Source organism: Staurois parvus, unplaced genomic scaffold (genome assembly GCF_062004578.1).
Source record: "Staurois parvus isolate SC_StPar_1 unplaced genomic scaffold, SC_StPar_1.0 ptg000013l, whole genome shotgun sequence".
NCBI lineage: Eukaryota > Metazoa > Chordata > Amphibia > Anura > Ranidae > Staurois > Staurois parvus.
The window spans coordinates 9,321,651-9,345,379 of NW_028317809.1; the positions used below are offsets into that span (position 1 = coordinate 9,321,651).

The window sequence follows — 23,729 nt, forward strand, 5'->3', positions numbered from 1 at the left end:
CTGTAGTAAATAGAAGATATCAGTTTGTCTGTTGTCATCTTGTACATAGTGCTGTGCCCAGGCTGAAGTGACAGGTGATGACAGATGGGAAAGTGAAGTGTTGTGTAGTGAGAGAAGAATAAGGATTTGGGTGTCCCCTGTGTACAAAGGTGGAGCAGGGAGGAGTGCTGAGGAGAATACACACACACACACTTGTAGCACACAGCCCTACACTAGCTAGCGCTGCCTGTACACAGTGCAGGTTGGTCAGAGCGGAGAGCAGTGATTGGTTGCCTGCTGACTGGGCTCAGCCCCGAGCTGACACAAAACCACGGCCAAGCAGCGCCTCTCACTGCACTCCAAAGTCCTGGCAAGGAAAGCACAGACAAGATTTACACAGAGGAGGCTGCAGACTGCTCATCACCCTGCCACTCCTCACACAGGACCACTATGTTCACATAACGCCGCCTCTGTCATAGCATACTGACCTCTCAGCCCACCTATGACCCTCACTACACCTGACTCCCGGACATTTGTGGATGCTGAATGAATAAAGTGCTGAATTGTGATTAGACAAGGCGCTCTGGTGTGGACTCTGTGTGTTCCTTGGTGACACTACCTGGACATGGCTACACGGGGGCCCGCCTGGCTCTGGCTGTGCTTGGCTTGCACCAGCTGCTTGTGTCTTGGAGAAGTGTGGAAGGAAGGAGTGCTGGGCATGAGGAGCCAGGCTGGGAGCTCCGGGCTGGGAGCAGGTGAGTCTTCCCGCACACATGGAGAGGCTGTGCTACCTGTGGGGGACACGGTGTCCGAACATATGCTCAGACTCTATGATAAGTACCGAGGAGGAGGAGGAGGGAGAAGGGGCAGAGACAGCTCCCGCCAACAACTCACCCTCAAGGACGGCAACACCGTGCGGAGCTTCAAACCCCTCCATGGTGAGTCCGGCTATACAACCTTCTTTATCATGTCTGATATCGGCACACTCGGAGATATACAGGACACTCAGAGCCTGCAGGGGCACCATCTCTTATCTCACTCAGTACACCTTATACATCATACAGTACACCATATACATCATACGATACCACGTATACATCACACGATACACCATATACATCATACAATACACCATATACATCATACGATACCACGTATACATCACACGATACACCATATACATCATACAATACACCATATACATCATACGATACCACGTATACATCACACGATACACCATATACATCATACGATACACCATGTACATCATACGATACCACGTATACATCACACGATACACCATATACATCACACGATACACCATATACATCATACGATACACCATATACATCATACGATACACCATATACATCACACGATACGCCATATACATCATACGATACACCATATACATCATACGATACACCATATACATCACACTGCACCATATACATCACACGATACACCATATACATCATACAATACACCATATACATCATACGATACACCATATACATCACACGATACACCATATACATCATACGATACACCATATACATCACACGATACACCATATACATCATACGATAGCACGTATACATCACACGATACACCATATACATCACACGATACACCATATACATCACACGATACACCATATACATCATACGATAGCACGTATACATCACACGATACACCATATACATCACACGATACACCAAGTACATCATACGATACACCATATACATCACACGATACACCATATACATCACACGATACACCATATGCATCATACGATACCACGTATACATCACACGATACACCATATACATCATACGATAGCACGTATACATCACACGATACACCATATACATCATACAATACACCATATACATCACACGATACACCATATACATCACACGATACACCATATACAGCACACGATACACCATATACATCACACTGCACCATATACATCACACGATACACCATATACATCATATGATACACCATATACATCACACAATACACCATATACATCACACAATACACCATATACATCATAAGATACACTGTATACATCACACTGCACCATATACATCATACGATACACCATATACATCACACAATACACCATATACATCACACGATACACCATATACATCACACGATACACCATATACATCACACGATACACCATATGCATCATACGATACACCATATACATCACACGATACACCATATGCATCATACGATACCACGTATACATCACACGATACACCATATACATCATACGATAGCACGTATACATCACACGATACACCATATACATCACACGATACACCATATACATCATACGATACACCATATACATCACACGATACACCATATACATCATACGATACACCATATACATCACACGATACACCATATACATCATACGATAGCACGTATACATCACACGATACACCATATACATCACACGATACACCATATACATCACACAATACACCATATACATCACACGATACACCATATACATCATACAATACACCATATACATCACACTGCACCATATACATCATACAATACACCATATACATCACACTGCACCATATACATCATACAATACACCATATACATCACACGATACACCATATACATCACACGACACACCATATACATCCACTGCACCATATACATCATATATTACACCATATACATCACACTGCACCACGTACATCATATGATACACCATATACATCACACAATACAGCATATACATCACACGATACACCATATACATCACACGATACACCATATACATCACACGATACACCATATACATCATACGATACACCATATACATCACACTGCACCATATACATCATATGATACACCATATACATCATATGATACACCGTATACATCATACGATACACCGTATACATGATACGATACACCATATACATGATACGATACACCATATACATCACACGATACACCATATACATCATACGATACACCATATACATCACACGATACACCATATACATCATACGATACACCATATACATCACACGATACACCATATACATCATACGATAGCACGTATACATCACACGATACACCATATACATCACACGATACACCATATACGTCACACAATACACCATATACATCACACGATACACCATATACATCATACAATACACCATATACATCACACTGCACCATATACATCATACAATACACCATATACATCACACTGCACCATATACATCATACAATACACCATATACATCACACGACACACCATATACATCCACTGCACCATATACATCATATATTACACCATATACATCACACTGCACCACGTACATCATATGATACACCATATACATCACACAATACAGCATATACATCACACGATACACCATATACATCACACGATACACCATATACATCACACGATACACCATATACATCATACGATACACCATATACATCACACTGCACCATATACATCATATGATACACCATATACATCATATGATACACCGTATACATCATACGATACACCGTATACATCATACGATACACCATATACATGATACGATACACCATATACATCACACGATACACCATATACATCACATGATACACCATATACATCACACGATACACCATATACATCACATGATACACCATATACATCACACTGCACCATATACATCACACAGTACACCAATATACATCATACGATACACCATATACATCATACGATACACCATATACATCACACGATACACCATATACATCATACGATACACCATATACATCATACGATACACCATATACATGACACTGCACCATATACATCATATGATACACCATATACATCATACGATACACTATATACATCACACGATACACCATATACATCACACAATACACCATATACATCATACGATACACCATATACATCATACGATACACCATATACATCACACGATACACCATATACATCATACGATACACCATATACATCACACAATACACCATATACATCATACGATACACCATATACATCATACGATACACCATATACATCACACGATACACCATATACATCACACGATACACCATATACATCACACGATACACCATATACATCATACGATACACCATATACATCACACGATACACCATATACATCATACGATACACCATATACATCACACGATACACCATATACATCACACGATACACCATATACATCACACAATACACTATATACATCTCCAGCCCTCCTGTCCCATATGTACATTTATCTGCTTTTATTCTTCTCTACATCTCTCCATCTCCCTCTCTTCTCTTCTTTCCATATCTACAGGGTTCTCTCCACAAATATAACCATCTCTTACTATATATATATATATATATTCATATTCCCATATATGGGTCCCCCATATATATTTCCATAGTCCCATTTAGAGGTCTCTTTCCCTATATAAATGTCTATATTCCAATATAGATGTCTATTTCCCCCATTTATATATGTGTTCACACAATTAGGTCTCTTTCCCCCATATATATGTTCTTTCACCCATATATTCCCATACAGAGGCCTCTCTCCCTGTACGTGTGTCTGTATTCCCATATAGAGGTCTATCGCCCCCATATATATGTCTATTTTCCCATATAGAAGTATCTCTCCCCCAATACATATGTCTATATTCACATATATAGGTCTCTGTCCCCCATATATATGTCTATAATCCCATACAGAGGTCTATATCCCCCATATTTATGTCTATAATCCCATTTAAAGGTCTCTCACCCCCATATATATGTCTATATTCCCATATACAGGTCTCTCTCCTCTATATATATGTCTCTATTCCCATATAGAAGTCTCTCCCCCATATATATGTCTATGTTCCCATATTAGAGGTCTCTCTTCCCTCTATATATGTTTATACTTCCATATAGAGGTCTCTCTTCCCCATATATATCTATATTCCCATAAATAGGTCTCTCGCCCATATATATGTCTATATTCCCATATAGAGGTCTGTCTCCCCATGTATATGTATATATTCCAACATAGAGGTCTCTCTTCCCCATGTATTCCCATTAATAGATCTCTCTACCCCATATATATGTCTATGTTCCCATATTAGAGGTCTCTCTATCCTCTAGATATGTTTATACTCCCATATAGAGGTCTCTCTCCCCCATATATATGTATATATTCCAACATAGAGGTCTCTCTTCCCCATGTATATCTATATTCCCATAAATAGGTATCTCTCCCCCATATATATGTCTATATTCCCTTATAGAGGTCTGTCTCCCCCATTAATAGATCTCTCTACCCCATATATATGTCTATGTTCCCATATTAGAGGTCTCTCTATCCTCTAGATATGTTTATACTCCCATATAGAGGTCTCTCTCCCCCATATATATGTATATATTCCAACATAGAGGTCTCTCTTCCCCATGTATATCTATATTCCCATAAATAGGTATCTCTCCCCCATATATATGTCTATATTCCCATATAGAGGTCTGTCTCCCCCATATATATGTCTATATTCCCATACATAGGATTGTCTCCCCCATTTGTACATCTATATTATATAGGTCTCTCTCCCACCCCCCATATATATGTCTCTCTTTCCATATATATATGTCTCTATCTCTCCATATATTTATTTTTCTTCCCATATATAGGTCTCTCTCTCCCCCCATATACAGGTCTCTCTTCCTATATAAAGGTCTCTATTATTTATTTATTTATTTCAGGTACTTATATAGCGCCGTCAATTTACACAGCACTTTACATATATATTGTACATTCACATCTGTCCCTAACCCTCAAGGGGCGTACAATCTAAGGTATCTCCCAATATATATGGTTCTCTTCCCATATGTAAGTCCCTTACCCCCCCCCCCCCCCCATATATGTCTCTCTTCCCATATATAAGCCTCTGTCTCTCCATATATTTATCACTTCCCATATATAGGTCTCTGTCTCTTCATATATATGTCTCTCATCCCATATGTAGGTCTCTAGTTCTCCATATATTTCTCTCTTCCCATATATAGGTTTCTCCCCCCCCCCATAAATATGACTCTCTTCCCATGCATAAGTCTTTCTCTGTTCCATATGTATCTCACATCATATATGACCTCTTCCTATATATATAGGTCTCTCTCTATTCCCATATGTATGTTTCTCTTCCAATGCATAGTTCTCTTTTTCTCTTCCCATATTTAGATATCTCTCTTCCTGTGTATAGGTCACTCTCTCCCCATATATCTCGCTCTCATCCCTTATATATGTCTCTATATATTGGTCTCTCATCCTATATACAATTCTGTCTCTATTCATATAGGTCTCTCTCTTCTCATATATAGGTCTCTCTCTCTCTTACCATATATACATCATTCTCTCTCTCCTATATATGTCTTCCACTCTCTGCTCTCTATTTCTCCTTTTTTGTTTTATGTTGCATATTTTCTGAAAGAACTGTTGACATACAGTTGCACTTTAACTATTATTCCCAAAGCCTCATAGTTACTTATAACTTGAAAATAAGTTTGGTGACATATAAAGCATCCTTCCACATGGAAGCTTGCATCTCCAGTTCTGGTACCTGACCTTTTCCGGTGCCCATAGCCTGCTGGAGCTGACCTTGTGCCTAAGTGAACTGTATTTAACGTTGGTGCTATTTAGTGTAACACCCCTTGCTATTTCATTACGGATCCTTGTGTGTCTGTAACTAATTTATTGTGTGGAATGACATTATTACAACTGTCAGAATTCCTCAAATAACACTGAGCCAGTTTTGGAGGCTCTCAAACATGAGCTCCGTTCTGTTTTCTAGTTGAGCACTGATTAATAGGCTGCGTAACGGTAAACCTTGTTTGAGGTAAGTCCCTGCTGATAGCCAGACAAACCGCTTTCCTGCTGAAGCATGTACTGGAATTAATTTCTGTTATGAAATGGATTTATTAGAATTGAAATGATCATTAAATAGTAGCAGTGGCATGTGCAGACAAGACACTGTTGCTGCAAATAAAAAAAGAAAGTATCATGGACAGTACATTGTTGCTTTTATGCAGGTAGCTGTTTTCTGATTGGTTGCTATAGGTGTTATTTACTAAAGCTGGAGAGTGCAAAATCTGGTACAACTCTGAATAGAAACCGATCAGCTTGCAGGTTGTATTGCCATAGCTTAATGGAACAAGCTGAAGTTAGAAGCTGATTGGCTGCCATGCACAGCTGCACCAGATTCATTTTAGTAAATCCCTCCAGTGTGTTTCTGCACTCTGCTCTCATAAATAACCCTAAATCCATAGCAAAGGCCATCCAGTATGTAACAGTGATGGGCACCTGTCCCATAGCAAGATAGCTCCATTATACCGGGCACAGGTGCCAATATGGAAATCATAATAAAACTCTTTATGTTCATAGCGTGAAGAGGCAAAACAAATGTTTAAAGTTGGTGTAAAAATTTCTCCAGTGGAGTGAAAAGGATCAAAGAGTCCATTGTTCTTTAAAAAAAATTAGGGATGCAATTGCTACGGATATAAATGTGGGTACCTGTCAGGGTATTGCATGGTGTTGGGGTATCACAGTCCAGCTTAATTGCCTTTCAGTGCTCACATTCACAAAATAGCTGGAATACTTGCCAGCATGTGTTCCTTATGATAACGTTTAGTCGAGACATCTTGACAGTCTATTTGGGAAAATGTCAGTTCCTTTCCATTCTTTTGTTGACTCAACAGTTTATTTGTTGTTTAATCTCAAGGTCAGTTTCTAATATCTAAAATCTTTCAAGGAGATCACGCTAAGGCTTCCTTGAGGGGCCAACATGTGTGACAAGCATGTTGGGGTCGTCTCTATTGTTCTGTGTTTATTCAGAAGGGAACACTTACAGGGAAGAAGACTAGGAGGCACGTTGAACAAATCCTGCACCACTAAAGAAGCCAGCAAAGCAGTGCTTGTAAAGTGCTTGCAAGGGTCGAGCTAGCAGGTGCATACCCAGAGGCGATCCAAGTACCCTCTCTAGATACAAGAGCTGAACTGATCTTAAACTTGCACTCACATTTCAGCCATCCATGTATCTTTTCACAGTGGAAAAATCTGCAGAGTACGTGTAAAAAGACTGTGATGAAGCAATGCTGTGCTGTGTTTTGATCACACCTTTGGCAGCAGAGAGAGTGTGGAGTTAATTACATTAATCCATTCTCTGCCAGAGTAAACAGAAGAGAGCTGGAAAGGGCAGCACATGGGTAAAAACACTGGGACTTTCATTGGCCTCTTCTTATTGTAATGATACAATGCAGAATGATTCACTTTGTTAAGTGCGCATTGATACCTGCGTCTGATTTGTGCTTTATCACTGGATTATCTCCACGCTGTGAATACAGACTTGATGTTTTAAAGACTTTTAAAAGATGCGTGGCTAATGAGTGGTTAGACATCTGGGATGCTTGCAATCGCTGTCAGATGTTTTGGCAGTCAGAAAAGTGTTAGGGCAGATGAAATAACCAATCTATGTCATGCAAATTAATTATATCATATACACCTCAGTCTGTACAATGATTAACTTGGGTTTTGGCTGGCTGGGCTGCATTTAATCAGTACTTTGCAAATTAAATAGTAGCTTTTGCAATTCTCTTCTACAAGGGAGGAGTTTTTGTGGACTATATCTGGGAAATCATTGAATAAATATAATGACCTAAGACTGATGTCTTCTATATTTTTTAACAATTTTATCAGATGGCTATGTGGTTGACTTTAGAGTAGTTCATGGGAAAAGAATGCAATAGCCTTACATGGGTAATATCAGTTGCCATTAAGCAATAACAAGCGCAGTTTGTAAAGAAAGCGGTGGGAAGTGAAAATCTGCATATTTATTCACTCCCTGGCAGGGTGGATTTGATTTAAATCAAGTTGATTTAAATCACAATTTAAACACTAGTGAAAAGGCTCAATTTAAATCATAATTTTTAAAGAGCAACTGTCATCTCTCCTCCTCTAACCCGCTGTTGACTCACCGACAGTCCCATTCACTTTACGTAGCGATACAGCAAGGTGAGGGGCGTGGCAGTAGCAGGTGGATGCAGGCGCTGCCATGATGAATCTAAGATGACAGGTGCTCTTTAAATGTAAGGAATCCGACTCATTCTTGCTGGTAGTTAGAATATTTAATATTTACAAACCAAATGAAGGTTTCCTTTTTAGAATAATAAGATGTCAGCTTAGTAAAACAGCGATATATGAACCTATTTCAAGTTAATAGGTTAATCACACATAGTTGGAGAACTACTTATATTGTTTTATTTCATGTTTTTCTCTCATGGTTACTGTGAAATTGTGTGAATGCATCAATGCAGTGCATGCAGCTTGCCGAGCTTGGATTCATTGAACAGGTTTACCAAAAATGTAAATATTGCAGAATATACAGCCTCATGCTACATAACTAAGCTCCATTTCATGCTGAATAAACTAAATTATTAATGTATCTTAAATAGAAAACTATCTTTAGATAGATTTTTACTCCAAAAGCATTTTAATAAAATAAATTTGATAAAAATCAAAAAAATACTATTTAAATTAAAAAAATCAGATTTAAAAAAAAAATTTGATGTGCATTATATAACATAATAATCTTTATCAGCTGTACTCTTAGGGTTCTAGAAAACATTAAACTTCAAAACCATAAGTTTCATATGTCTTCACTATTGCCTGAGAATTCTAAAATCATTCCTGTGGAATTAAACAGAAATGACTATCAAAATATATAAAATTAGGAGAAAGAGAATGTGTAACTAGAAATTATGTGGCTATATTACAAAATCTTAACGTGGCCCCTACCTGTGTTAGGTGATTTAAAATGTAACTCTTATTTATCCCACCAAATGTCGATGGTCAGAGTTGGGTGGAAAATTAACATACATCTATTTAAATTCTACAGTGGTGGTCAGAAGCGAGTGGCCTTTAGTGCCCCCCCTTTTTGTGCCCCCCTAAAGTTCTAGCAGTTAGCAGCAAGCAGCATTTAATGCACCCCGATTTATAATTCTATAACCCTAGTGGTCAAAGGAAAACAGCCTATAATGCACCCTTGTAGGGGTTCTGTTTATACTTTTTAAAACCAGTGGCCACTGAAGTTGCACATTCACTCATGGTGTAGCCAGGTAGAGAAGGCTGCTCAGAGACTCAACTTCATCCTCATGATTTGCTGCTGTGTACCCAACAAGAGGAGCCAGCCAGAGCTAAGCTGGTTAAGGTAAACAAATCAATGTGCGACAGACAGAAATTCTTACTTATCTTAACTCTGCCTTAACTTTGAGGCAGCTATTTTACATTCTGTGTTCAAATGAACTGTGCCTATCTGCTCCAAGGGCTCCATAGCAGATGCATAGGCTGCTATGGCTGTAGCTATGTCCTTGAATAAAGAACTGGAGCCCATCACATCATTACAGATGGGGGAAAATCAATCAGGTTATACAATAATAGTATGATTTTGCGCCAGTTGACTATACCTTCTGGGTGTAAAAAATATTTGCGCTTAGTGAAAACGTATGCAATAGCTGTGTAACTATTTTACATTCTGTCTTCAAATGAACTGTGCCTATCTGCTCCAAGGGCTCCATAGCAGATGCATAGGCTGCTATGGCTTTAGCTATGTCCTTGAATAAATAACAGGAGCCCATCACATCATTACAGATTGGGGAAAATCAATCAGGTTATACAATAATAGTATGATATTGCGCCAGTTGACTATACCTTCTGGGTGTAAAAAATATTTGCGCTTAGTGAAAACTTGTATAACCATGTGAGTGCTGCTACCAAAAGAGGAGGGATTTTACATCAGTATTATTGGAAGGATCCCTTCTTTCATCTGTGACAGTATGGAGAGGAGGCGATGAGAGCTTACTAATGAGAGGCAATTGAGGGCACACAAGCGTGTATTGATCTCTTGATATTGAGATCAATAGCTCTGGTAGGTGGCTGCTAAACTATTTGTCTGGTGGAGGAATCATGATTAAACACTTTCAAGATTTATTTTCACCATTGGAATTTTTGTTGGACTGAGCACTTTATGTCTACAATCAGTTTAGTTGTACTATTTAATAATCACGCAATACTTTGGACTGTTTAATACTATTAAGACTTTTTTTTTGCATGGTTGTTTATTATTTATGGTTAGTTGAAGAGAAGCACAGTAAGTGAAGGAAAAATATATCTTCTGGGTGCATAGCTTGCTGAGGGCAAGATAAAGTAGATGTAAAGACTGAATGACATTTAGGGGTTGATTTACTAAAACTGGAACGTGCAATAGCTGTGTAAGGCTGGCCATATTATACAATTATCTTCCAATTTTCTGCCCAATTTCCTTTAGATTTACCTTCAACTATGTAGTGCAAGGGCCTGCTTAATTGGATACAACTGAAAGTGTTGTTTAGGTTTGTCCTCCTATTATTTGGTTTTTGGTAAATCTAAACCAAAAATCTCCAGATAATTGTATAATGTATGGCCAGCCTAACTCTGCATAAAAACCAGCTCAGCTTCCAGGTTTTATTGTCAAAGCTTAATTTAACAAGCTGAAGTTAGAAGCTGATTTGATACTGTACAAATCTGCATCAAATTCTGAGTGCACCAGTTTTAGTAAATCTCCCCCACAGTTTGATAAAACAGTGTTTATTTTAAACATTTTTTTAAAATTAAATATTTTTTCCCCACTTGTTTGTTATTTGCTTCATTTTAGCTGCTGTGTCCTGCAGCCTCCTTGCACTGATGACTGTGTAGTCATTCTCCAGATGAAGACAACAATGTACCATGCTTGTATAATGAGTGTTGAACCTCCCTCTTCTCCATCAGAAACCTGTGTGACAGGGTGACAGTGCAGAAGCATAACTGGGGAACAGGGCATTGTCACCCTGTAACAGCAGGTGCTTGAACAATGACCTTCATGGCCCCATGTATTTTAACTGAAATCTGACGATTTTAAAATATTGAAAATTCATCTTGAAACAACATTAATGTGTTAAAGATTATATGAAATTACAGTGGATAGGTTTTTATTTACATGGGTTTACATGACAGTAAAATAAAAATAATAGGGAGACCTTTAGACAAATGATTGATGGGTACTTGAATGTCAGGTTAAAGATTGTAACAAGGGCCTCTTGTTAGGACTCTTAGTTAATAAATATATAGGGTACATTTAAGTTAAAAAGCTTTCAAACAACATTTTATGAAGTCTCTTTACCCTTTATACTCCCTCCTCCATTTAACTCATCTGAGCCACCCTGCCTCCTTTCAACAACATACCTAGTTTTTGAAAGTCCAGCCTTGTCCCATTGTGATGCCTACTTTGAGCCAGCTTGGTTTCTTTTCCTTGCTGCTTATATATGCAGAATAGAATCTCATATTTCTATAGGGCTGGCAGGTGAGCTGCGTGGGAGATGGCCCCATAGATGTCCATAGACTTCCACTGTACATGCATGGGCATTGGGAAAAGTGTCCAGTTGTAGGATCAGTATAGCGCCGTGGGGAGGTACTGTATGTAGAACAGGTGCATTCAGTGGGGAGTGGGATGAAAAAGGACAAGGAATCCATTAGTTAGTTAGTCTGGCTGAAAAAAGACAAAAGTCCATCCAGTTCAACCATTAAAAAAAAAGTTATAATCCTATACCCACAGTTGATCCAGAGGAAGGCAAAAACCCCAGCAAAGCACGATCCAATTCGCTCCTGCAGGGGAAGAAATTCCGTCCTGATCCCCCGAGAGGCAATCAGATATTCCCTTGATCAACTTTACCTATAAATGTTAGTATCCAGTTATGCAGGCCATAGACGGGTCGTTTATGGGCCGAATTTTCGTCCGCACGAAAATTCGGCCGATATTCACGCCGTTAGTGGGGCCAGCTCACCGGCCTTTTTTCGTGGATCTTCTTACTCATTTTTCTCAGTCATGCTGGAAAATCCACGAAAAACGGCTGTTTTTCGTGGACATTGGTGGCAGCATCGGCAACGGGGCTGACCGATTTTTCGTTTATCGGCCCAATGCTCAGCCGATAAACGGCCCGTCTATGGCCTGCCTTATATTCTGTGTATCCAAGAAATAATTAGTGCTCAAATATATCAAAAAGCAGAACATTGTGTTTAGTTTTAGATGGCGTTAATCAGTGGTTCACACCCTCCTTTCTCTTTTCTTGGAATTTCTCTTAGATAAAACTTGTGGAAGGTGAAGGAAATCCTAAAAAAATTACTCGGTGGTGGTACTTGAGGACTGAGGTTGGAAGCCACTAAAGTAGGCCATAGTTAAAATCCCTGTCAGGTTCATTCTCTGTGATCTCACTGGGGAGATTTCTGTTCTCTTCCTGTGCTGTACACACAAAAAAAAGGGAAGGTAATTTGTTCCTAGATAAGGTGTCCGTTTATGACACAGAGAATAGCTGCGATTCAACAGATCTCAGCTATTCTCTGGTCATTCACAGTTTATGACACTCAGGAGATCATGTCAGCCCTTCACTGGAGATCTGTGTTCTCCCTCCAGATTCTCCAGCCAGAGCTGGAGAATCAGAGGGACCGCAAACTAAGCAGAGATAATTTACCTCCGCTTAATAAACTGATCTTTTACTGTAATCTCACGAGATTATAGTAAAATCAGGCGTTTTCCAGAGTTTGTAGACCGTTCTCCAGCGTTTGGAGACCGTTCTCCCTTCGTTCGGAGAACTGCTTCATAAACTGCATTCACAGGAGAACTGTGTTCTCCGAGAGTGCCGGAGAACTGAGCAGCGATCTATTACCACTGGTTCATAAACGGACACCTAAGTGTCCATGTTACAAGTGCTCTAATTGTAAGATTTCCCAATAATTCTATTCCATGCTCAATAGATCATTTAGAATTTTTCACCACTTTTAGTCCTCACAAAAATGATCACTAAAACAAATGAAAACAGTAAAGTCTGGTACATTCGATGAGAATATCAGACGAAAAAAAAATGTTTACAAAACGCTTGTATGATAATCTGAATGTTAGTACACAGCTTTCAAGAACCGATCACAGTTCATGCAAAATTATCTGAAGGGACAAGCAGGAAATTTTTTCTCATAAGATACTAGAACAAACAATTTTCATTTAATCAGTACAGTATTCACCTGTAAAAAAATTGAGTGACCAAGACCGCGCATGCTTGGAAACAATAGAAAACATTACAATACTACAATACATTACATCATTGGGGGAAGTTGTATTTTGTTTTCTGAGAATTTTAAAAATTCTGCTAACCTATTTGTTTTCAGTATGAGACTAGCATGCAAAAAAAATGGACTATTATTCCTCCGATATTCTCATCTTCTGTAAAAGGCTTAAATCTCCCTAATGGGGACAAAATGAGTAATGCAAAGTTGACAAAGGTCATAACTCTTCACTTCATTCTCTTCAAAAATAAAAAAAAAGTTTGACTTTTAGATACATTTAAATTTTTTATGATTTCTTTGAAAGTGGATGAAAACTGTTAGATCGCCAGTGATAGATGGGCTTGCACTGTCCTCATTTTTAGAGTCACTAGACGACTAATGTGATCAGTTGCATGTGTGAGTTTTTCCTATTGGACAAGTGTGAGTTAACAATTAAGTAACAGCATTGCAGGTGAGGTTTATTACTTGTAAATACAAATTTGTAATAAGACAAACAAGGTAATGTCAGCCTGATGGAATTCCTACTCCATGGGACTATTACTGTTTCTCAAACATAAAAAAAACTTTTTCTTATTCCCACTCAAAGTTGTATATTCAACATGCTAACTTACAGATAACCTAATAGATGGAAACAGTACATCCATCTTCCAAAGATCATATGATTTACCCCACATTTAACATATACCCTTTTAACCTTTTTCTGGGTGTCTAATTATTAAAAGCATATGTTACTTATTTTTTTCTAAACACATCATCCTCTTAAACTGGACTGAATGTCTTTGCTGAGATACATAAAAAATCAGGCGTTGTATATGCAACACCTGCTTTGAATCTCAGCTCCCTTATCTACTTGATACTGAATACATTTTCCAGATCTGGGGCTTTCAAGCCCAGTCCATGTGATTCCTGGGAGGAACAGAATTCTCTAGCCACACTGGCCTGGGAGATAACCTATAATTTTGTAAGTATGTGATGTCTGATGTTTCTGTTCACTTCATTGCAAAACCAATATCTAGATACTGTATTAAACTTTTTCCTTAATTTTCCAGTGATGGTTTCTGTGATGTGCTTGTAATGGATGCATGTAAAATACGCTGCCAATACACTGCTGCCAATATTGCAGAAAACAACTAAAGGTGGCCATAGTTGGATCAAACTTCGGCGGGATCAGCAGGCACCAGCTACATTTCGATCCATGTGTGGCCACTGCCACTCAAGAGAAGTCAATTTATCGCTCAACTGCTGTTGAACAAACCTGTTGCAAAAAAGCCATTTTATCAGAGGCTGCAGTGCTGATCTGTGTATTCTGACAGCGGAGGAGCACCCTCCCCCCCGCCAGAATACAATAGTGTAGTAGGAAGGATTCCCCCATCCACATTGAATGTATGGATGGGGAAATTGGTTCAGTTCAGCAAGTTACACAAAAAAAACTGAGCCATATATGGTCAGCTTTAGACTTTAGTCTCAGTTTACAATGCTAACACAGCAAGCTAAAGATCCTTCTTTTTATGAATGTGGCAGGTATTTTCAGCCACTAAAATGTGAAACTCTGTGGAACTAAACCAATCCTCTGGGCATGGCGCCATATTAGCCTTTCTTTAGATCTTCAGTTATCATGGTGCTGCACATGTAACCAGCTATGCCACAAGTCATTTGAGGGCTTGAAAGATACTGGCGACTGTGATAATTATTACCATAAATATGCTTTAAATGTATGGTACATTTGGTTAATGTTTATTAACATTTATTGAACCTTTCTAACTTGAGCTTTATTTTGGGAAAAGTAGTATACAGTATATATAACAAAAATCTATGCCATTGGTCAAAGAAATATTCTTGGGAAGTTTTCGTAAATTAGAGATATTATTTGAAAAATAAATTTAGAAAAGAGAGTTTCATTATGACTTCCAGTGTTTTTCTGGAGAATGGCAGTTATCATGATATTCAGTAAGTCTTAGGCCACTATTAAGTTTAGATACCATTTAAATTGATATGTCAGTGCAGATAGCAGGGTTTCCCTTAAAAAAAAACATTCATGGCCTGTTTACCTTACTGTACTCTACGAACTAGCTATTACAATGGTGCTTGTACAATTATACCTTTTTAAAAGTGGACCTTCATTCTCCCTACCTACTTTCCAATATTTTACTCTTACCCCCACCTCATGCATCTCAGGAGGCCTCAGAGTACTACTTCCCGTTTGATAATGCATCAGGGCACATGCGCTTCATCAGGGGGCCATCTGCAAAAACCCAAAGAGACAGCCAGTGTGCAGCATCAGAATAGCATATTCCTACAATTCCTACAGAACACCACTGAATTCCCTGGGCACGATAGCATGTTTTTGTGTGAACATGTGTGAACCCAGCAAAAAAAAAGGTAAGATTCTGACCCTCTCCCTGCCTCCGGTTCAGAGTTTGATGTCTGGGTAGTCAGTTACCAGTTCAAATTGCTGTCATATGGAGGTGAAGGGGAGCATGAAATTTGCACAGAAAAGTTGGTTAGTCTGGTGGGAGACCAGGGCATTGGTGGACCACCATACATGCAAGAGCAAGTCCCTTATGGTACTTGCTACAGATGCTGCTGCAAGTAAACCTCTACAAGCTGCAGGTTTACTTTAGTGAAGTGAAGGATTAGGACCCTTGAGGAATATATATATATATATATAATTTGTAAAAAGAAAAATGGTTTGCATTCCCGTCTTCCTCTTTAATGATCAGAGCTTTTTTGGGGGGAGCAGGTACCTGGTTTTTACAAGAACCCATTCCCACTTCCAGTCAGACTGCTGAGGCGATCTGAGCGGAAGTTCAGGCCCCCTCCTTCCCCTGCAGCCTTCTGGGACATATCACAGGTCCCAGAAAACTGCGGGACCATTCACAAAGTGCAGCATGGCCCCCACATGCGCAGTGGGAAACTGGCTGTGAAGACACAAGGCTTCACTGCCGGTTTCCCTTACTTAAGATGCCAGCGCTGGGGACCCCAATCCGATTGAAGAATCGGCTCAGGTGAGGACAGCACTAGATTCCTGGACAGGTAAGTGTCCTTATATTAAAAGTTAGCAGCTACAGTATTTGTAGCTGCTGACTTTTAATTTTTTTTAGGGGGGGGCACTGGACTGAGGTGTTTGGGATCATGACCGAGGAGTAAGGTAATTGATGCACAATGCACTATTTTAATTTCATTTTGTCTAGAGTTACACTTTAAGAGAAGCATTATCGTGGGCAGAGTCCATATTATGGTGTCCAGGTAGTTGAATGTATAGCTCCAGGCTAAAGCAAAAATGCTTCCAAGCCAGTTATAAGATATATGAAAGTCTGACTCTTCCACTCGCGGGGAATAGAGAATAGAGATATCTCCCATTGGCACAGGGCAAACACTTGGTAGGCTGGGCTGTCTTCAGTGTCCTAAAGTATGGAATGCAGTGCGTCTCTGATGTCACCTTTTGCTGTGGTGCCTACACAGGAGAGGTGTGCTTCTGTTTGTTAAAGGAAAAGTACAGCCAAAGCTCTTTTGACTGTACTTCTCCTGTGGATCAGAGGAGTGCAGTTCATTCTGCACTCCTGTGACCTGTTTTCAGCTGACAGCTGGCTGCAGCCCGCTCTCGGCTGACGTCACCCAGCCGATCCAGGCTGGGGAAAGATCGCAAGTTCAAAATCGGGATCCACCCCAGAGTCTGGAATGGCACTGGGCTCAGCCTCTCAGTAAGCCGCTGAGAGCCTGAGCCAGCTGCTCCCTCCCCCTTCACAGACCAACGCTCCAGTGAGTGCGGGAGGGAGGGGCAGAGCAGACAGCGGTGACTGACAGTCACCGCTCTCTGCTCAGTGCGGCTGTGAGAACTCAGTGATCAGCGGTCAGATCCGGCGGGGACAGATGCAGGATCGGACCGATGCTGCATCTACCTATGTATTTATAAATGGGGGGGGGGAGTCCACACTTCCCTTTTAAAGCTAGTATAGAATTGTAGTCCTGAATCTTATTTGTACATTGAAATCTTTCCAATTTTATCTTCGAAGAGTAATTCACCACATACCAGTGGGTTCAAGTGAATGATGTTTCAGAATTAAAGCCCATCTGAAGTAACAGAAATAGATATTCAGGATTGTAAAGACAGGGATTGTGCTGACACTCTCCTTTTTTGTCGTTTTACCTCTTATTAATGATATAGTAGGTACACAGTCCCTGGAACTCATAGGGGTGGATTTACTGAAGACAAAAAGACTGTGCACATTGCAAGTGTAGTTGCTCCAGGGTTTAGTAAATGAGATAAAGCATAACTTTCCAAAGACAGTTCAAATCTTGGCCTGTTCAGCAGGGACGAGATTCGCACCATGTATGGACAGGTTGAATGTACCCAAGTTGATCGAACGATAAACGTGGGTGCAACAAGCCTGTCGGATTTTATACACAATTAGTGCTAGCTGCTATTTTAGCCACTAGCATTGTTTGCTGTGTTCTCCTGGCAGAGACGTCCCCCCCCCCAGACCCACACACACACCTGGAGAGCACAATAGCTCCACTGGGGGGATCATCATCAGCTTATTTGGGTTAAAATACCTTTTTATTGCAACAGTCCTGCAACAGATTTAGATACACCTTAGGCAGGCCAACAGTCAGTGTGGATGGGATAATTGACCAATTTTCTTTCTTGCAATCCATGGTTGCAGGAAAGAAAATCACTCCCGTCTATGGCCTGCCGAAAGTGTATTTGTATCTGTTGCAAACCTGTCACTATGAAAAGTTATTTTAACCCAAATAAGCTGATGCTGGCTGTAAGAATATATGTGGCAACTCGGCTTCCTTTGTGCCGAAATAGTGATTATTCAGTTTACGCTTGGAAGCTGGTGAAAGGGGTGCTCCTGATCACATGATCGCTGTGGCAGCCAATCACAGTGATCACATGAGCAGGAAATCAATGCACCGCCACATATGTTCCAAACTTTTGAAGAGCCGGCTCCAGCTGGCTGTAATGGGTTAAGACATTTCTAAGTTAAAAATCGTAACATATGACTTTACAAGACTTTAAGGAGAAGAAAAGGTGCAAGGTTTCAACTAAGCTTTAATCTTATGTTTGCTGGTGTGTTCATTACTCACGTGCTAGCAAATATGTACCCATTTTTTTAATTAGAGGCAGAATTTTGCAATTTGAATTTTGTCCCCTGTGATTTATTTTTTTCTTCTCACTTCCCACTGGCTGTCATTCTGATCCAATAGTGTTAATGCATTCTAAGTCACTTGGAACCTGGACGAAATATGCAGAAAAGGAGTTGAGATTTCACTGGTTCATGTATTTGTGGAAATATTCTCTCCCTGTTTGAGATTATCATAACTATCTGTAGTAGCAGGTATCATATTTTCAGCTTTCTTCATTTTTCTAACACTGCTTTACTGGAAGCAAAAGTGCAACCAGTGAAAATACCAGGGGCCCTCATAAACCTTTACTACATTACTGAACTCAAATGGAAATGAGGTGAAGTTAATATTCCTCTTCCCTCTGCAAATTAACCTGAAACCTTTGCAAAATAGTTATATTTCTTTGGTTCATCTGTTTTGTTTTAACTAATCTGATTGATGGCTTTATGGATGAAGTTTCCAAAGAACTTCTGAAATTATTCCACCTGTGCTATGGAAACATGAAGCTCATATTAACATTTGCAGAGCATGGCAGCATTATGAGTATATTTAATGTTAACTGAAGTAGACACTGCTATAGGTCAAGCTTGCCTGTTTAAATCTTCCAGGTTATTTTATGTTTCAATATTATATGAAGATAAGATAAATTCATATTTACTAACTTTTATACCAGTAACTGAATGCAAGGAGAGGCCCAGTCCATGCAAGAAATCATTTTCAAGATGTTTATTTGATGTGACTTAAAGTACATCTAAAGCCAAACATTTTTTTATTTTAATTTGGATATTGTAAAGGATTGCTAGAAGCATCCCACTGAGGGGATTTCTATTATATCCTGTACTGTAGACCAGTGTTTCTCAACCTTTTTTCAGTCAAGGCACCCTTTAAAATTATGGACAGTCCTCAGGCACCCTTAAAAATGATGGACATTCTTGAGGCATTGTAAAATTGGGTGCCTCAAGAATGTCCATAATTTTAAAAGGGCACCCCATTCTAAAATTTGAAAAACTATTCTAATAGTTTTATATAATGCAGCAACATCCACACATGTATGACACCCAACATTAGAAGTGATTTATTCTTCCAAAGCAAGTACACTTTTGCACACCGGTACTGCGGTAGTGCACGGCCATGCAGTTTTGGAAAAGTGACAGATAGTACAGGGAACTTCTCCCTGTACTTCTGTCATAGGGAGAGGGAGGCAGCGGGCGGCGGTTGCAGAAATCTGGAATATGTTACATGTTCCACCCTAAAAACAGCAGGAACATGTAACATGTCCCCATACAGCTGCTCTCACACTAAGGGGTTTAATTATTTTTTTTACACAAGATTCAAATTCTAATTATACTCAATTGAAAAAAAGTGTGTAAAATTGTTTGAAAATATTTAAAAATAGATTTGTAAGAGTATGTATAGCATACTTGTCCATTATTGCAGACTAACCTGGCTGTGCCCTGCTCTGCTCCATGGCTGACCAATCAAAGCTGTCCTTTGCTTTCTCTTTCTGCTTTGTCTTTAACCACCATCTTCTCTCATTGTGAAATATGCAGCTCAATTGCCACATCCATATAAGTTGTATATCCAGAAAGCTAGAAAGAAACATTTTTTTTACTTTACTGGCAATGAAATGGGACACACAGTAATTCATAAAATACAATGTTTATTTACATCCTTATTAAAAACTGCTTGTAAGTCAAGCTAGAATTTCACTTAAAAACAATATACTGTACACATAATATTATAGTGAATATGGCTGCTGACTCACTATCACCACTATTCATACTCATGTAATTGTACATTAATACTTCATCAAATTTATAAATGTATGATGACATCATGGGGTTTATTTACTAAAGATGGAGAGTCCAAAATCAGACTCCCTTCTGCATAAAAACCAATCAGCTTCCAGATTTCATTGCCAAAGCTTCATTGAACAAGCTGAGGTTAGAAGTTGATTGGTTTCTATGCAGAAGGGAGTCTGATTTTGGACTCTCCAGCTTTAGTAAATAAACCCCCATGAGTCCTCATTTGTCAACACGTTTCTCTTTATTAGCTTCCTCAGGACACATGAGACTTCCTTCATACGTGACTAGATACCATAGGGGCTTCCCTGGGGAGCAGAGCAAAAGAAAAGGTGGGCGGCAGATGGTAGAACAACAAAAAGGAAGAATGTCTGCAGGTCATGGATGAAATTTCAAACATTAGACTATAAACGATACTATGCAGATTCATTACCAAAAGGGCATGACAAGTGTGGTCATTTAAAAAGGAAATAATATGGCCAATTGGAGATAGATGAAGATGAATGGTCTGATACAGGTGGGCTTCAAGGGTAGCTAAATATTGTGTGTATTAATCCTTCAAATAGCAAAAGGAAGAGTGGAAACGATGGAAAGAGCCCAGTCACCTTCAGCCAACTGCATCACAGGACCTACAACACCACATGCCGCACCATCTAGGGGGAGAATGCTCTATCCTCTTCCAGGCTTCCATCATCCCTCTTTAACCATAGGACAGCCATTGATTATAAAGATCCTGAGTCTATGCAAGCTATAAGGATTTCATTTACAACTAGCTTCCTGCAAAGCAGTTCACTGGGAAAAATGTGCCAGTGACCAAACTTTACATGCAAAGAGTGGATTGTGGGCATGGGTATACATGAGATGCACATAATTACCCTGTCCCATGTAGAGGTCTGTAAGACATAACTTTTAACTAGGTAATAATAGCACAGTTGGTGTTCTTCCCCATTGCCAAGTTCTTGATGGGAATAATCTAATGGCTTTTTAAACAAGTAAAATGCTGACAGAATGAAAATCATGCCATTTCTACTGACTCTATAGCTGCCACTGTTACATGGTAGGGTCCTCCATTATACTGATAAAAGAAAACTGACCCAAATTTAAATTTAAATGTAAGTTTAGCACAGGGAAGGCAAGAGAAGATAAAACATGTAGACGAAGTATCGTCTGCTACGAATTATTATTGAACCTTGAGGCCCTGTACACACAGGTCTTTTGTGTGTCCTTGTAAGCTACTATGACTGTACCTGACACCATGCCAGAGAATAGCAATTCATGGGTATCTTGAACTTTAAATGAATGCTGAATTTAAAGGAAACTTCTTATGGAAAATACATGGAAGTTGCCTCTTCTTCTGAAAACAGCAGTTTCCTGGCTGTAATGCTAATCCTCCTGTTTCAATACTTTAGAGTCAGAAGAAGATAAATAAGTACTTTTAACTTTTATCTGAATTTCTTGAGCTTCTTATCATTTTGCTGTTATGTCACTAAGGTAAATACATGTATTGCCACAGCTGTGTAAGAATGTGTTTACTTAAAATGATTGCCCTGTGAGGGTATTTTCAGATTTGTTAGTCCATGTTTAAAGTGGCACTAGTATTGCGTCTGCTAAGAGAAGGGGCAGGGCTCAGCAGGAACTCGATTCCTTCATATTTATAAAATATTAGGTGACATTTTATTTTTTCTAGGAAGTATGATTGCAGTAGGAAGGCCCCAGACTGCTGAAGTGAATGTCAGTGGTGTTTAAATGAGTGATGTGTTGTGCTAAGATCCATTGCTTTCATACACAAGGGTAAACGATGGATAAATGTGTAGAACATTTTAGGAGACCATCACAATAGAAGACATTCAGAGAAAAATGCCAGGAAAAAATGTGATGGCACACAGGGAGTTAGATGCCACATGGTGTATACCGCCTCCTGGAGCTTTTTCTTTATGTATTGGAATATACTGGCTATTTCTGGCGCTGTGACACCCCAGTTGTAGGTGTCTTACATAGCAGCCATAGCAATGTTTACAGCTGCACTGCCCACACCTCCCCTCCACTTAGGCCCCTTTCAGATGGGGTGGATCCGTCAGCTTGATCCGCCTGCTCAGCAGGGGATCTGTCCTCTGATCCCCGCTGAGCTTCTGCTGAGCAGACACAGACACTGCCGGCTGATTTCAATGGGACGATAGGATGGAAACGGATCACCTGTTCATTTCCACCCGATTGTTATCCAATCCGCTAGATGGATGGGGAATGGATCCCCATCCGTCTGTTTTTGGTGTACAGGATCGAATCGGATGCCATTGGGTGTCAGCGGACCGCTGATCCATTGAAGTCTATGGGTGGACCAATCAGGTCTTCCTGTCCATTTTCCATCAGTTCGCTTGTGTGAAAGGGGCCTTATCCAATCAGTGAATGCTTTGCATTATGTAAACCCATTCAAAAAAATCTAAACATTTCTGTTTATAGGCAGGAGAGAGGAGAGGAAAATTTTACTATAGTGTATTCTGGCAATGGACTGTCCTGTTACTACAATTCCAAGCATGTAATGTATCATTTTTACACAATATAATGTAACACTTGCATTTTTAAGGTTTAGC

The 23,729-nt window shown here is 39.5% G+C and overlaps 1 protein-coding gene across 1 annotated transcript in view; it reads left to right on the forward strand.

Annotated features, from left to right (window-relative positions):
• Positions 1 to 325: 325 nt before the first annotated feature.
• The window catches only part of BMP3 (bone morphogenetic protein 3), an 81,245-nt gene continuing 57,841 nt past the window's right edge, over positions 326 to 23,729 (forward strand). Inside the window, exon 1 of the mRNA XM_089675495.1 lies at positions 326 to 917. Within this exon, the coding sequence (XP_089531621.1) occupies positions 605 to 917 (313 nt within the window). The 5' untranslated portion in view covers positions 326 to 604. The remainder of the gene's footprint in view (positions 918 to 23,729) is intronic.